The sequence below is a fragment of the Monomorium pharaonis genome, chromosome 6 (assembly GCF_013373865.1).
Source record: "Monomorium pharaonis isolate MP-MQ-018 chromosome 6, ASM1337386v2, whole genome shotgun sequence".
NCBI lineage: Eukaryota > Metazoa > Arthropoda > Insecta > Hymenoptera > Formicidae > Monomorium > Monomorium pharaonis.
Genome location: NC_050472.1, coordinates 1,954,150 through 1,970,643, shown reverse-complemented (window position 1 = coordinate 1,970,643; position 16,494 = coordinate 1,954,150). Strand labels below are relative to the sequence as shown.

At 28.9% G+C, this 16,494-nt stretch overlaps 3 protein-coding genes across 3 annotated transcripts; 2 read left to right on the top strand and 1 right to left on the bottom strand.

Moving 5' to 3' along the window:
* The first annotated feature begins 68 nt into the window (after positions 1–68).
* LOC105833110 (alpha-1,2-mannosyltransferase ALG9) lies at positions 69–4,723 on the top strand. Its single transcript, XM_012674561.3, has 12 exons — positions 69–757; positions 1,309–1,447; positions 1,568–1,773; positions 1,859–1,972; positions 2,063–2,173; positions 2,266–2,548; positions 2,869–2,985; positions 3,112–3,325; positions 3,397–3,538; positions 3,807–3,936; positions 4,070–4,200; positions 4,339–4,723. The coding sequence occupies exons 1-12, from the start codon at positions 678–680 to the stop codon at positions 4,478–4,480; spliced, it is 1,809 nt and encodes a 602-aa protein (XP_012530015.1). The 5' UTR covers positions 69–677; the 3' UTR covers positions 4,481–4,723.
* A 433-nt stretch (positions 4,724–5,156) lies between these two features.
* LOC105833100 (cilia- and flagella-associated protein 300) lies at positions 5,157–8,061 on the top strand. Its single transcript, XM_012674551.3, has 6 exons — positions 5,157–5,314; positions 5,411–5,492; positions 6,036–6,105; positions 6,333–6,505; positions 6,634–6,806; positions 6,899–8,061. The coding sequence occupies exons 1-6, from the start codon at positions 5,166–5,168 to the stop codon at positions 7,098–7,100; spliced, it is 849 nt and encodes a 282-aa protein (XP_012530005.3). The 5' UTR covers positions 5,157–5,165; the 3' UTR covers positions 7,101–8,061.
* Positions 8,062–8,929: 868 nt separating this feature from the next.
* LOC105833105 lies at positions 8,930–14,060 on the bottom strand. The gene is made up of 11 exons (XM_012674554.3): positions 13,922–14,060; positions 13,456–13,608; positions 13,325–13,372; positions 12,965–13,149; positions 12,705–12,825; positions 12,112–12,634; positions 11,686–11,891; positions 11,353–11,590; positions 9,445–9,661; positions 9,200–9,372; positions 8,930–9,115 (listed from the first exon to the last, which is right to left on the bottom strand). Exons 2-11 carry the CDS (start codon positions 13,587–13,589, stop codon positions 9,017–9,019), a joined length of 1,944 nt encoding a protein of 647 aa, XP_012530008.1. The 5' UTR covers positions 13,590–13,608; positions 13,922–14,060; the 3' UTR covers positions 8,930–9,016.
* Positions 14,061–16,494: the final 2,434 nt, after the last annotated feature.

Sequence of the window (16,494 nt, the reverse complement as noted above, 5' to 3'; positions counted from 1 at the left end):
TCAGGCAAAACGGTAGGCAAGAGGTAGGGAGATAGGGAGGGGTAAAAAGAAAGATAGATCTATCCTCGGAAGCAGTTTCTGTTCTTTATTGCAGGCATTCGCGCTATTATAAGCAAAAAATAGCTCAAATATGTATATTTATCACAAGCAATAAAAGTTTGCTTTTTGAAACTTTGTATGACTCATCTTTCCTTTTTTCTCTCGCCGTAACAAATCTTTATTTTAAATATAGAAAATATAATTGAGAGACATGTAGACTTTATGATACTATACTTCAGAATTAAATTTTCTGTATTTTCCGCCTTTTCTCCTTGCTTTTCAATACTCGATCGCACATATTTCTACGACCTAAGTGCAGAAAGTGTAACCATAATAGTACATCGTTGAGGTTAGCATAACCTCAATCTCACTATAACCTAAAAGTTACGTGATGAAAAGAACAGACCACAATAGAGGTCCTCCATGATCTCCTTGATCATTTACCGGCCGTTTCCTGTCACATTAAAAGACACTCGTGAATAGTGTGCATACGTGTGCACATACGTTTGTTTTTCGTTTCTCTTACAGGGATGTTGTACATATGAGTGAGATCTTCGATTATTGACTTTCGACATTGATAAGTAACATATAAATAGCAATGTGATTCGAATGGCTAATAAATAAATCGTGAGAGAATCATGGCTCCTAATCAACGTCAACGACAGCTCGTTTTGTCGAAGAAAGAATTGAAAAAGATCAATAGAAGAAGATTCTCAAAGTACGTACAATGTTGTCTCTCTTCTCTCTTTTTATAGATTATTATATGAATGTTTGTTAACTGAAACCGACTAATCTCGCCTGTCAGTTGTTTATTGTTGTACATACAACAGTTACAAATACATTCTCTATTTTGCTTCAGCCACATTTTAGATGTTAATATGTTTAATATCAATTTGTAATCTCTATAAATCAAAGAACATGGTCTGAGGGTCGGTTGTTTCAACTTCTTGGTAAACTTACCTATCAGATAAATATATGTTTGTTTGTCTTTATTTATTTAAAAAAAGAAATGAATAGACATATGCTTACCTAGTAGGTTTACCAAGAAGTTGGAACAACCGGTCCTTAATCTTACAAGAAAAAATAAGTATGATTCTTTGTGTTTGCCTTTTCTAATATAATAAATTTTTATTATTTCTTTTAATAATTGTACTTTGCAAGGTTTATTGAAAAAATAGTTTAAAAATTAGTTTATCTCAAGAAACATAATTTATATAATATATGAAATTTAAAGTAAGTAATTAAGTGAGTAATTAAATGATGTTTTAGACCAGACGAGTCTTCCGATGTCGGACTTGTTTATCCTAGCTATGACATAGCTTTTAAACTTGTTTTATCAGCAAGATTTTGCTCTGCTGTATGGTGTCACATAACAGACTGTGATGAAACATATAATTACTGGGAACCAGTAAGTTTTGTTCTTATATAGATCTCAATTTTGTAGTACTCAATTTAATTGTGAACTACTATAATATATTTTTATGGAATGCATTTTGTTATGTTTATATTATGTGTATTTCTGTCTTAGAGTCATTACTTGCTCTATGGAACAGGCCAGCAAACGTGGGAGTATAGTCCTGAATATGCCTTACGCTCATATATGTACTTATTAATTCACATGGTACCAGCAAAAGTTTTTCATTATTTATTGGATCCAAATCCTGCACTAGTTTTCTACTTTACACGATGCTTTCTGTGTATAGGTTGTACATTGTCTGAAATATACTTTTACAAGTATGTTTTTTTCCTTAAAACTAGCACTTATATATGTATAATAAGATACCACTCTTTATAGCACATAACTTTTTATGTTTTCTAGGAATGTTTGTCGTGAATTTGGAATCCACATAGCAAGACTCACATTGGCATTTCTCATTTTTAGCTCAGGAATGTATATTTCAAGTGCTGCATTTTTACCATCATCTTTTTCAATGTAGATACAATTATAAAATAAGGAATTTATTATATTGCATCTCTCAATACATAACTTATTTAAATATATTAATGTTTATATTGTTCATAGGTATCTAAGTACTGTTGCCACAGCAGCTTGGTACGCCCGCCAGTATGAATTAGCTGTCTTTGCCACTGCTATCTCTTCGTTACTTGGATGGCCATTCGCTGCTTTACTTGGGTAATTTTTATACTAAAGCAAACAAAGTATTTTTTGTACAATACGGAGTCTAACTGAAAAAGAAACTCATTCTTCTTGCTTTATTTTTTTAGACTTCCTATCGCCGTTGAAATGTTAACACATAAACGATGCTGGGTCACATTCATAAAGTGGGTTGTAATATCTGTCGTTGTAATTGGGATACCAATGGTGTGGGTGGATTCCTTATATTTCGGTAAACTTGTTATCGCACCATTGAATATCATATTCTATAATGTCTTCACTAACCATGGACCTAATCTTTATGGCACTGAACCGTTCAGTTATTACATTATTAATGGATTCTTGAATTTTAATTTTGTCTTTATTGGTGCATTGCTTGCACCCTTGGGTTTAGTAAGTATTTTAATACATTATTTTCAATATAATGTACAAAATGTCTCAATAGTTGCACATTTTCTGCAAACTACAAATTTTCTAGAAAAACTTAAATAATTTTTTAAAATTATGGAGTAAGTAGCAAGTTAGATTTTTAAATATTTTTTGTACTTTGATGAATAAAATTTATGAAAATTTTATTCATTAAAGTTATTTAATTCTTATTAGATAGTTATAGCGAATCATGACTGGAAATGCACGACAATTGCAACATCTTGTATTATAATGATATATTTTAATAACATAATTATAATTATTAGTATAACTACTAATTATAGTTTTTAGTATGGCTGATTGTGCCGACACGTCCAAGAGATCGTTCATGTCTTTCTTATTGGTATTCTTTGGCTCCCTTATACTTATGGTTTCTTGTATTCTTTCTTCAGCCGCACAAAGTGAGTATAAAATAATTTTGATAACAGTATTAGATATTTAATTTGTTCAAAATATGCTCTTGATGTACAACGATTTGACCTATAAAATAGAAAACGAAAGAATTGACGAAATAAATATGTCAACAGGAGGAACGATTCTTGTTTCCAGTGTATCCTATGATTTGTTTGGCAGGCGCTATAACAGTGGATATAGTACAGAAGTTGTACTTCTATTTTAGGACAAAACTCAATCCATCGCATATCAGTTGCCACTATTTACAATATACTGTACATATCACTTTTCTCGCGATATTAACATGTGGTCTCTTGGGACTGTCAAGATCATTGGCGATATATAAAGGTATATAAAAACCGATTTTGTTTAGTAATATAAGGTTAACATGTATATGAAAGATTATAATTATGCATTAGGATATTATGCTCCTATGGAAATTATGACTGAAGTTCATAAACTGGGAACCGAAGGCGAAATGCCCAGCGACGTTAATATAAACTTTTGTATTGGAAAAGAGTGGCATCGTTTTCCTAGCAGTTTTTTCTTTCCCTCTAATAAGTAAGTAAAAATAATTAACAGTTAGCTCATAGAGAATTTTGCGAATTTCGAATTTGATGTTAGTGAAATAATGTTATAAATGCTTCATTGAAGATCACAATAAATAAAACAAAGTTTTATTAAAATAGAAATTTCCAGGTTTGTGAAATTTGTTGGAAGAAAGTGATATACTAAAAACAAATTAATTTATACACGCAATACAATGATATATTTATATTTTATTTTGATGCATTTAGATTATCCTTATACAATGCTGAATTATTTTCAGTTGGAAGTTACAATACTTAAAATCTGAATTTAAAGGGCAGTTACCTCAACCTTTCTTAGATCATGAAAACGCAACGAGTATAATCCAAGAACATTTCAACGATATGAATAAAGAAGAACCGTCACGCTATGTACGTATTTATTATTTATATGTAGATAATAATAGTATTTGTTGTTAGTTCTGTAACAAGTTCTGTAACAAAAGTTTATAATTATACCAATTATTTCTATAGCTTACTAATTACCTTTTTTTTGTGATTTCAGTTTAATTTAGATAAATGCCACTTTTTGTTAGATCTGGATGCAGGGACTGAAACAGTCTTAGAACCGAATTATTCTCGATTAAGCCATCATTTCACTATTGTGAAATCTTCTAGATTCTTAGATGCATCAAAGTAAGTCTAAAATTTTTGGTCTATTTCAATTTAAATTGTGTTAATCAAAATTTTTGTCTACAAGTTTATAAGATATTGATTAAATGATCATAAATAACGAGCATTAAATCTTATGTGTTTTTTTTATTTATGTTTCAGATCGCATCCATTCTTTAGAGCTTTTTACATTCCATTTATATCTCATAAGTTTTGTACAGATGGTTCGTATAATTTATTACAAAGTAATAAGTTTAAATCTATGCTTCTCTCATTGAAGCAAAGGAATTCTAAGCTTTCTTAAGCAAAGGATAGAATTTCGTATTCAATCAGATAATAAAATTAATTTTAGAAAAATTAAATTTATTATTTTATTGTGTGCGCGTGCGTGCGTGCGTGCGTGCGTGCGTGTAATTTGCTGTGTATGTGTGTACACATATATGCATTTTTAATAATGCATATGTATTCTGATTTGTATAGTATATATTGTCCGTTATTGTAATATAGAAATGTATATATTTCAATAAAATGTTAATATTGTAATTTATCTAATGTCTTCTGTGTTATACACTCACAATGTTATACAATCAACAATTATACGTTGAGTGTTGATATGTACAACTAGAGAGGAACGGTCATCCCTTATATATGTTCTGTAGAGGCCCTCCACTACTCCCGCCAACTTTTAATCGGCGGTCCTCTTTTTGGGGGGGGGGGGTATTTTATTTTATTTTATTTTTTCACAGATCTATTACCTCAATTATAAAAATTTTTTCATTACTTAATCATTACTTAATTTTACATACTGATTAATAAAATTAGATCTTTTCTGATATAATTTGATTTATAATTTGATTCTTGATATAAAGATTTTTTCAAAGTATTCGCAAGTATATAAAAATGTAAAATAAAAAATTTTAACGACTGCTTCTGCGTGTTGTGTTAAAATATACAAATTTGCATTTATTTGTATGGTACAATGTACATACATGTTGCTATTGATCCTGCAATTGTATCTCCATGGAGATTGCAGGTGTGTAAAAATGGAGATTGATCCGAAATTCACGTTTGTGCCTCTAAAGAAAAAAATCTATGTCGGGATTGATGACAAAAATACGCAAGAATATTTGTGTAAATGGTGATATTGATATTATTGTTAATATTGTTTTTACAACACGCATATTTAATTCTCTAAGCACTACATAAAATAATACATTAAAATTTATGTTTCCAGGGGCTTAACAGGAAACTTCGTCATTCAGAATTTTTCATTCAATGAACCGTTTCAACAATATTATAAATATCAACTAGCTGATGTAAGTTTATTTTTGCATTAATAACATATATAAGAATAACGTTACTGCATCACTCGGTAAAGTATCAGCATTAAATAATTGTTTAAAACAGAATTAAACTAATAAGATTTTAAAATAATGAATTGCATATTAATTAATGTTTTCTTAAATTTACTTTTATAGCGATTTGATTACAATATTACTTTTATACTATATTATTTTTAATTTAAAAATATAGTTATATTAAATTGTTTTTATTTGTTAAATGTTTAATGTAGTTATCTTATTTCTTCGAAATTATATATTATTACAAAGCCAACTTTCCATCATTTTTAAATAGTTTAACAAATTTCCAATAGATTTTTCCTTAATTATATAATTATTTTGGCAAGCAACAGAAGAATATATGTAAAAACATAAATATAAGAATATAAAAATTATAGTAATCTTTTTGTTTCAAAAAAGATTTATTTACTGATTATTTGATTAGAGAAACAAAATATAAAAAAACATTATCCAGTAACTTTTTATATATTTTTTATTGAGATTCATAAATTTTTGTAGGCATTTTTTAAAGATGACATTGTTGCAAAGGCGCTGTTGTCCAAACAAGGATATGCATGGATAAGACAAGGTATTGTAACATTTGTAATCTTAGGAAGTTTCTTATATTATGGCTGTTTTTCAGTTAGGTACACAGACGACACAGTGTAACACTGTGTCCATTACTGTGAGAAAGAACATATCAGTGTGTCTCACTCACACTAGTGGACACAGTGTTACACTATGTCGTCTGTGTATCTAGCAGGAAAACAGCCTATATAAATAAACTTATCCAAATTAAAAAAATATATTTATCAGGCATACAAGCATCGAGTGTGCAGATAAAGCAAGTGCCATGTTCAGTTTTAAGTATGTCGTTCTTTAATAAATTAAGAGATTCCAATAACGGGATTGTGTATAATTCCGGAACGATTTGTAAAAGATATGACCTGCAAGTAGAAGACTTTTTGGTGTCTGACAATCTGCGTGGTGTAAGACATTTGCATCTTAGATAAACTGCAATTTATTTCTTTTCTTGCAATTATATCTGATTAATTTTGCTGGAAAATTTATTTTTGAATTATTTTTCAACAGTAGGCTAACTCCTCACGATTTTTAGATGCTTTTAGATGAGGAATCAAAAGAATATGGTCTATATTCGGAAGATGAGAAAAACGAATTTGTGTTTCGCATTTTTCAAATGCTTGTTCTTGGTGGAACATTATGTCAATTTGAGGATATATTACAGCCATATCTGGATGTTACTAAAAGTATCTATAAGGATCTTATAAGGTTATTAAAATTTATCAAAATTAAGTGTATCAAAATTATCAAAAGTAAGTGGGAATTAAAAGTATAGAAATTATATATTGTATTCCTTTTAGAGTGCAGAAGCAAAATACTTCAAATGATTTGTCCGTGAATACTTTGGTTTTAGAAGTAATTGCTAAGGATAGTAGAGGTCAAGACTACTTCCCATCTAATTCTGAAAACCGGCAAAACATCGCATTTTTATTGATAGATGCCAATTGTCATGAAATTACGACTTTTATACATCAATATGGTGGATATTGTCCTGCAGATTGAATCTGATTACTTTGTATGTATTTTGTTCTCTTATATCATTCTAATCAATTGCTTCTATCATATATATTTCTTTGAAAAAATTCAGAAATCCTTATATAAATATATATATTCTTGTTTAAATCTTATATAGGTAAAATAATTTGTGATAAAAACAACAATACTGTATTTCTTGCGTTTCATATAAGATAATTTATTCGATTACAAAACGAGCTTAATTATATTTATTTCTGCATATTTTTATAACTTATAATTAAATATAATTTTTATATTATACAGAAAGAATTATTGAACTAGAATATACACTATTGTTTTATGTATGTAATGTATGTAATTATACACATATAAATTACACAAGTCATTTATTCATGAAAATTATAAAAAATTATTAAAAAAACTCATTAATTAAGTAAAATTTTAATTTATTTTTATTTTTAATCCCAATTGAAAATTAAAGAAATTGCAATGCGAAGCCTTTCCTTGTGTACGTAATATTAATAATTGTTTACTCTTCAGTTACTTTAAAGAAATAATTTTTTGCAAAATATATCGACAATCGCAGAAATTATATATATGATTATATTACATACAATTTAGAAATAGATAAATATATAAGTGTATAACGCTTGTGAGATTTATATGTAAAGATTATGTGTCAATCTGTTTTATTTAGAGATATTTAAATGTAGGTACAGTAGAACAAAAACATTTGAACGCTCTATAAAGTATCTATTTTTAAAAGCTTTTTGTTTTTGTGGTAATTTGAACCATGAATTTGAATCATGAGTATTAGCCCGTTCTTTACGACTTAGATGTGACTAGTATACAATATTAGGTTGTATTTTATCATACAGATGTATAATTCCTAAATCTGTATCTTGCTTATATTACGAGCCTTTTTGCTTATAATATAAGTAGAATCTTCTTCTCAATTTTCTTATTATTATCCATACAAATAATTGCGCTGTTAGTAAAAAAATTAAAATAATTTTTTAAATTTAATAATACAATTAATACAAACATATTATCCCCACAATTTGAAATTAATCTTAATTTTTATTATAACCTGTTGGCACACTTGTGTTAATTCAAAAGTTTGGAAATGCATTTTTTATAAATTTTAAATAATTCGAATATTATAATTAAAATCGCCAAAGATTATTTATACGTACTTATATTTGTAATTAATTATGTGTATTACAAACGGATTGTGTGTACGCCCTCCCCCTCTCTCACACACAATAATAATTTCAAGCGATATTATGTAAAAAAAATTATTTATCTTTCTGACATAAACGTGTAAAATATTATGTATTATAAATTGAAATGTTATTTTTTATACAATCATTACTGTGATAAATATAAAAATTTTCTTAAGAAATTTATTTTCTTAAGAATGATATGCACCATACGATATTTTTTTAATAATAATAGTAGCATTTATCGGGAAATAATTAATAATGAAGAAAAATATAACAGTCTAATGTGTGCAATTTCGCGTAAAGCGAAAAGAAACGATATTCATCACAGCATGTTTAAAATTAAATAACATTTCTCGATACACACAGAAAAATGTCAATTCTTAAAAAAAAGTGATTATTTAATTGCCTTTTTTTAGTATGTAAAATTATATATTAAGTATTAATTTAATTAAAAATGTGTATTTTTTTGTAAGTATACAAAAGTTTATTTGAAGTAAATATTACTTGTTTCAAATGATTAATAAGTGTATTTTAAAACTTATTAAGAAAATATTTTTTGTAATTATTATTTATAAAAGAAGGAAACTAAAATTGAGTATCACTTTTCTTAGCATAAGAATGATATTTTTCTGCATGTATAATCAAGACTTCTTTTTGATTATTTAAATTTACGCTATTCCTGAATGTATAATGTTTAAAACTATTCAAGCGCGTCACCTATTCTTTGCAATAACAATATTTGCGTAAATGAAACAGTGAGTTTTCCACACATCTCGCTTGAGATCCATACATATTAATTCTGCTAATGTCGGAGATCTATAATAAGACAAAGACATTGTTAGTCAATATCAGTAGCATACTTGTGCTTACCTTAATCAAGTTACTTTCTTTCAAACTCACTTTAGTATGGAAAGTTTTCTTTTCAAGATCTTGAGTAATGCTAACTTCGAACAACGCGTTACCCGGTACCGTTCTTACTTTCAATTGATAAATTTCAGTCATTATTTTGGTTTTGGCACTAAAATCACCTATAAAACCGTCTTGATCTCCAGATTTTCGGAAATTAAGTAAACCTGAAATGTAGATATTAGTTTTTTTAGTACATAAGTAACATAATAAAATACGTTTTTAGATGTATGCTGTACCTTTAGTAGGTATCAATTTAGCAGCCCATAAGATTTCGTCCAAATGTAGTATCGCGCATATATTATGATGATCTTTCGTGTAACTATTAAGGAATTGTACAAAGTAGTTGGCAGCAGCCACAACATTCGTGTCATCAATTGAGACTTCTTTCCATCCAAGGCAAGCACACCAATGAGGCTCAATGAACGCATCTGCGCATGTTCTATCCAGAGGCACCTAAATTGTCACATTAGTCTATTTAACTCTTTTCTTTTTCCTTACAAATTTAATCGTAAAAAAATAGAAACTTTTGTAAATTGTGTGTTATTGTAATAATATTATGTAACTACAGTTGATTCAACAATTCGTTTAGAATTTCTAAGAAAAACTAGAGATCACGCTGTATTAAGTAAGGTAGGAAAAGAACATTTCTGTGAAAAAAAGCGATTGGTTCAGTAGGCTAGTAAAGTGTTAAGTAGTGGGGATAGATATTCTACATAGATAAAGTGACTTTCATTCGCCAGTATTATTCACAGCTTTTGTTGTGCCATATCTCGTGGTTAATCTGTTTCACAAGATTTATTTTAAAAATCGAACTTTTTTAACAATTATTATTTGAGACAAAATTTAAATTAAACTTGTGCATGTAATGTGCGTGACTTTGCGACATGTATTTCTGTGTATTCACTCATCATTTTAATGCGTTTTCTCATTTGATTAGTATGACTATTATTTTTTTATATAACATAATATATCAAACAGAAATCTTACAAAAAAAGGAACTAGTATAAACATATATAGACATATTTTATATATTTTATACATGTTTTTATATAAAAAAATTTTTATCGGGTTGTGTTTTCAAATTTAAAAGCATATTTAAATGTTATTGTAAGTCGTCTATATATGAAACTTTTCCGAAGAATTATTAACCTGTTATTTCATATTGCAAGTAATTTTTTTTATTTCTAAGGAAACTTGATTGTTTGATACTTTCAAGATAAGTGAACGCTTACGTAATCTTTGAAACTGTCACCAATCAATTCTCGTGCCTTACTCGTTTTTATGAAAAAATTTAATTACTCTCGTATGTAAAAAGATAAAAATTATGTACCTTTGTTGATAATCTCAATATATTCTTTTTTTTGTATAGATTTTTATCTACTAATTTTTATATTTTTAATTAAAAACCCTAATCTCGATAATTATATATGCATATAATGATGTTTTATGTCGTAATAATTTTTACTTATTTGCGAAGATTATTAGAAAATTGTTCTATTCTTAGAATGTATTATTCTCACAAGATATTTTCATTGCTATTCACAATATTGTCACACATTCTTGTGTGCATGAGTCATCCAACGTCCTACATTGTAATTACTAAATAAAGTTGCAGTTACGTAAAAGTAGTTATTACTAATATGTAAAAAAGAGTTGTTTTTTTAATTAATCTCATACGTTATAAAATTATCAGTAATAAAAATGTTGGGATTGATTAAATTAAAATTGTTTTCTTTTGTCTTTATAATTAGAATGTGTAAAAAAGAAAGAATTTGTAACGTAGACCAATTAATATACCATTTCTCAAATTGGCAAAAGTTAAATATATTGTCAGTAATTAAATAACAATAATAAAATAATAAAATGCATTATTGCATTTTATTATTATTTTATTATTTTAGGTGACAGTCTTAACTATGAATTATTTAAAATTAAAATAGTTTTTATTAATTCGTGTAAATTTAACGAACAAACATATAAAAAATTGATAACGTCAATGTATGGTAATACCTGTTAATGTATATTTTTAATGTATGTATATATACATTTGAGTTCTTTTTCAAAGCTTTTAATAGAACTCAGCGGAATAAAATTAATATTTTGTTTTGCTGAGTTTTTAACATTAAATTTTAACATTGAATTACCTTGTCAAACAGACTGATAGATCTTTGATGACGATCTCCATCTTTTGGTGTATTAAAGTTAAGTATGTTTTCCAATGTTCTGTGTACGTCAAATGGTGACGTTAAATACTGTGTGTTGAACACGAAATTTGCATATGCTTGTGGGTAAACTTGTTTGAACCATAGTGGGAAAATGAAGGAAAAAAATGGCAGTCTTTCCTCTTGCTTGCCTTGCAAAGTATTACGAATATCCGCAAATCTGTAAAACAAAAATAATGATTTCTTTGCATATGTATAAAAGATATGGAGACATTTATATATATATATATATATATATATAAGAGATATTCAAACCTGTGTCCATGATCGCTCATCAAGATTAAAATGGTATTATTTAAATGCCCAAAATCATTAAGATCTTTTACCCAAGAATATAAATCGTCATCCACCACTCCGATATCGTTGTAAGAGTCATGAGACAGTTCTCCATGAAATCCAAATGCGAATTTTGGCTGCTTTTTATATGTATTGAATATCGTTTTTATGTAATTCATCATTACCTACGTAATAAATATATATGCCTTAATAATTACAATAACAAATTAAGAATTAACAAAAACACTTAAATTAAGGAGAAATTCTTATTTGATCTAATAATTTTAACAAGTTTAAATGTATTATTAGTGTAAATCTGTCGAGATTTTCAAGATATATCTGGATTTCTTCATTTAGAACGTTATTTTTTCTTTTCATTTTATTATAAATTTATTAAATGCATACCACATGACGTGGAGTGCCAGCTATGCAGAATTTATTATACGTTTTAAAGTATGGAGAAGCGGCTAAGTAATAAGTACGCATGTAGTGGTGGGTCGGTTGCTTATCAAATCCCTTCAAGCGATAAGTGAATGTCCCGATGTGCGGTACGTCTTCCATAAAACTCGTTATGTATCCATGTTCTTCGTATTTATTCCATATCATAGGATATACGTCGACGTAATTTGCATTGTGAATGCGTTTTCGCGTCTCTGGTAACTCGAGCTCGATCTTGCCGGTTAAAATCGGAATGAGCGCTTGCGGAGTGCCATCTCCCACGATATTGTATCCCTCTAGCACCAAAGCGTTCAGTTGCTTTATGAAACCGTAAGTTTTTGGCAATTTACGAATGAACGTGTTTCGCGACAGCGAATCGAAGCCGAACATGAGCACGTTCAATTTCAGGCCCGTATTCGGCACGTTCTCCCAATTATGCTTTTGCTTGATGTACGGTTCATATTTCACACCAGCGAGTATACTGTGCCACCTAAACATATTCTACTGTCAGAAGAATAATAGCAAATATGTTTTCGAAAGAAATAAACAAATTAACTAACACGTCTCCGCTTTTTGACTTGCATCTGACATCTGCAAAATCGCTTTCCCGTAGAATGTAAAAATCATCAGCCTCTATACCGTCCAACAATTTTGTATTGTAGTCATCTGTTCTAATAATTTCTGAAAAAGATATTAGCATAGATTGTGCTAAATAGAATAACTGTTAGTATCAATTTCATGCTAATTGTTGGAAATTGTTATAATTTTTATTAATGTATATAGAGATAACAGTATATACCGAATCTTATTTTTATCTTACCACTAAAAGTGCATAATATTTGTCCATGTTTCGTCTTTGCTTTATTAGCAATAACAAGTCTTGAACCTTCCACTGTGACCCAATCTTCTGGTCCGCAAGATAAGGGTGGTACATTATGTATGAATTTCATTATTTCTGGACTAGAGATATTTAACTGAGGTAACTTGCACGCAACAGTACCTTCTCTGTACAAAAAAGCATAAAAAATACAAGATAAATATATAAATATAATAATATAAAGAGCATGTGATAATTATTGCTTTTTTCTTATTCATATTTATACCAATTTACAAAATGTTAATTAGAATATTAGATGTAATTTCATTTACTTTCTTGTTGAAAAGATTGTCTCATACGTACCTTACGTAAGTCTGTTCTGATTCTTTGATCAATTGTGATATGTACATTCTGAAATTATTCAAAAGTTACAAAATGTAAAAGTGTATATCAATATTTAGTATTAAAATAAGAACGTTAAAAATGTTACTTACAATTTGTTTAAATTTGACATATCAGATTCATTAAATCCTAACTCTATTCGTATCACTTGTATGACACAAAATAAAAGTGCTATGCATAGTCCTGCTATTATGCAGCGGCGAAAATGACACGCTGTAACCCTCATGTTCGTTTAGTTTATATTTCTGTAAAATATAAATTATCAGCTTAAGATTAATTGAGAACAAATAAGCATAATTTTATGCACTATAACTCTCTACATATAACTGTGAATTTCATTTATTTTTCTCATCTCTTCGAAACATTATTTTTGTTGTTATCATGCACGAATATCACAAATTAAAAAATTAAAATAAAACATTTATGTCTCTCTCGAAATGAATTAATAAAGTATAGTTTACTTTAATAACTTGCTTTGAAAGCAATGTATAATGTGATTAATATAAATTATTAAACAAGTTAATGAAGTTACATGATATTAAAAATATATTCTCTTACGTGTTTCAGGCGTGTAATCATTAATATAAGAATGGCATTGATCCCAACTCAAACAAACATGTGAGACTGCACCAGAGCGCACCGCTGTGTTGTTGGCCGTTGGATGTTGATTTTCGCTTATCATAATATATGGTATGATAATGGTATGATATATTGCCGAATATCACAGATGCGGATACTGAAAATATTTGTTTCCTATCGGTGTAATTTCAATACTGCTACTTATCCTGCTGAACCCTGAAATAATACGGTAATATTATGCCCCTTTTAAATGGTATCAATATCGCAGTCTGTAAAACGCATATTTGTATAAAGAAATAAAATAATATTTTATACATAATACATTAATTTTATATATCATAATGTTTATTTTATATTCTACCACTTTGCGTCTTCTAGATTTTTTAATGTAAATTTTTTCTTATTCCAATCATAATTTAATTCTAACTTCTGTCATATTTTTGCTGCAATTTACATTAAGTTTACAATTTACTATATATTTTCTGGCAATAGTTTCCTGGTCCGAGAGAAATTTAACACTTACATTAAATTTATGTTAATTAATAAGTATTCTGGTAAAGTTCTCGTCTACTATCACACGTCACTTGTAAAACTGCAATGTATATTATAAATATTAAACAACTAAACAATGACTAGCAAGAGACGAGCCCCACTTTTTCGTATCTAATGTCATAAATTACAATATGTAGATTAAATAGTAATATCTAACATACATTTGTTGTCTTATCATTTCAGTGCGTATGCGGTCATTTGGCGGGAGGGTTTTAATTACACGTATCACAAAAGAAAAACAAAGCAGTACCTCGGCATTAATACTGATCCGGCAGGTGAGATCCTATAGATATGCTGAGAAAAATCTCGGTGAAAACGCACGCGTTTTCGATCAGGAACGTTCGATTTATGGTAGACGAACGGTAGCTCGGCGGAAGAACGCATGGCACGATAAATGACAACGAGAATACGACAAAGTTCCCATGGAGATATGATACAACGATCTCACGCACGCATACGCACACATGCACACGCGTCGCCTAAATGTGCACGATCAACACGATTCTCTTCGGAGTAACGTTGCATCGCGTGCCGAGGTGCTGAAATAACGTTTGTTTTGTTCGCACAATTACGAGAATTCTCTAAGTGGTCCAGCGGAGTGCGTCGCAACGCATTGGCGTCTCGGCATCGTCGTCGTGGCTCATCACGGCGCGTTCGATACTCCGGACAAACGTGGACATTTCACTACCGTCGGTCTCTCTGATGAGAATCGGAATTTGCTCCGTTCGTGAGATGCACCTTGAAACGCCAACTTGGCTCTCAGCATGCAGGCAACACATATACATGCGCACGTAACTATGTATGAGGGTGTGTATGTGTGTGTGTGTGTGCGTGTGCGTATGTGTGTGTAAAGGTATAGTGGAGTGCATTAATGCTATTCGGAGCAGTGGTGTCCAACAAGGGTATTTCATGATCTTTTCTCGAGAAAGAGAAGAAACTTTTTAATCTTTTTTCAAAGAACTATAGTTTTCTAATTAATTTTATTAGGTAATAATATAGATATTATTTTAATGATAAAAGACGGAATGCGTTAAATAAAGAAAATCGAAATTATATGAAAATTATATTAAAATATAATGTATCAATGAGAAATAATAAAATTATTTTTTAATATACTTAAGAAATATGTTAAAGAATAATGTATATTTTTTCCAATCACTTTCTCAAAAATATAAAATATATACGTAATTCAGTGCAAAAAGTATGTTTCTTGAAGCTATTAAGTAAAATTAAAAGATTTTTTAGAAAAAAATGAAAAAAATTTTTTAATTACATTAATTTTTAACATATTTTTAAATATATTAAAAAATAATTTAAGCAAAGCAAAGAACTAGAAATAAGAGCGGTCAATTAACGTATGTTCTTTTCGATGGTTGAGAGACAAATAATTAGTGCGAACGCAGAAAGAGATGTGCTTCTCAGGTGTTACCGGAAAATTTAATCGTTGAATATAAAACCGGATACTGGGCACCATTAACCCATTCGATCGTATGAGAGATCTTTTCGTGTTTCGAAACCACGACAGATGCACGGTACACGATGCGAACGACAACGTCGAAAGTCGGGCACGATCGATGATTGACCGCGACGCGACGTTATGCGACTGAAGTTTAATCTTTGCGAGGGTAGAAAGGCATATTTCTGTTGTCAAGTTGCCGTATATAGAAATTTTCCGCGTTCCCTACCAGTTTCATAAGATTGTCCTGCTCGAATTGATTGACTGCTAAAATTTACATCCATAGGCTTTCACGAAGGCATTTATATTTGTCCTCAAGTTTCATGAGTTTTTTATAAATAAATACGTATTTATATATAAATATATATGCTTTACATGTAAAATATACAAACATAATATATAAAAATCTATTTTACAAATTTTATAATCATTATACATTTTATTATTATTACATTATTATCATTACGATAATAAATATAGAAGATATATAAGTTTTATTTCTTTATCTACCATAAAAGTCTTGATAAGAAACAATTTTTTTTTA

Excerpts from the sequence above, each read along its gene's own strand:
- LOC105833100 (XM_012674551.3), top strand. The coding sequence starts at position 5,166 with ATGTTGCTATTGATCCTGCAATTGTATCTCCATGGAGATTGCAGGTGT. Across the intron at positions 5,315-5,410 it reads CAAGAATATTTGTGTAAATG|GGGCTTAACAGGAAACTTCG; the intron begins GTGATATTGATA and ends TTATGTTTCCAG. Across the intron at positions 6,506-6,633 it reads TGTCTGACAATCTGCGTGGT|ATGCTTTTAGATGAGGAATC; the intron begins GTAAGACATTTG and ends CACGATTTTTAG.
- LOC105833105 (XM_012674554.3), bottom strand. The coding sequence starts at position 13,589 with ATGAGGGTTACAGCGTGTCATTTTCGCCGCTGCATAATAGCAGGACTA. Across the intron at positions 13,373-13,455 it reads ATGTCAAATTTAAACAAATT|AATGTACATATCACAATTGA; the intron begins GTAAGTAACATT and ends GAATAATTTCAG. Across the intron at positions 11,591-11,685 it reads ATGAGCGATCATGGACACAG|ATTTGCGGATATTCGTAATA; the intron begins GTTTGAATATCT and ends TTTGTTTTACAG.
- LOC105833110 (XM_012674561.3), top strand. The coding sequence starts at position 678 with ATGGCTCCTAATCAACGTCAACGACAGCTCGTTTTGTCGAAGAAAGAA. Across the intron at positions 2,174-2,265 it reads CCATTCGCTGCTTTACTTGG|ACTTCCTATCGCCGTTGAAA; the intron begins GTAATTTTTATA and ends TTATTTTTTTAG. Across the intron at positions 3,539-3,806 it reads TTTTTCTTTCCCTCTAATAA|TTGGAAGTTACAATACTTAA; the intron begins GTAAGTAAAAAT and ends AATTATTTTCAG.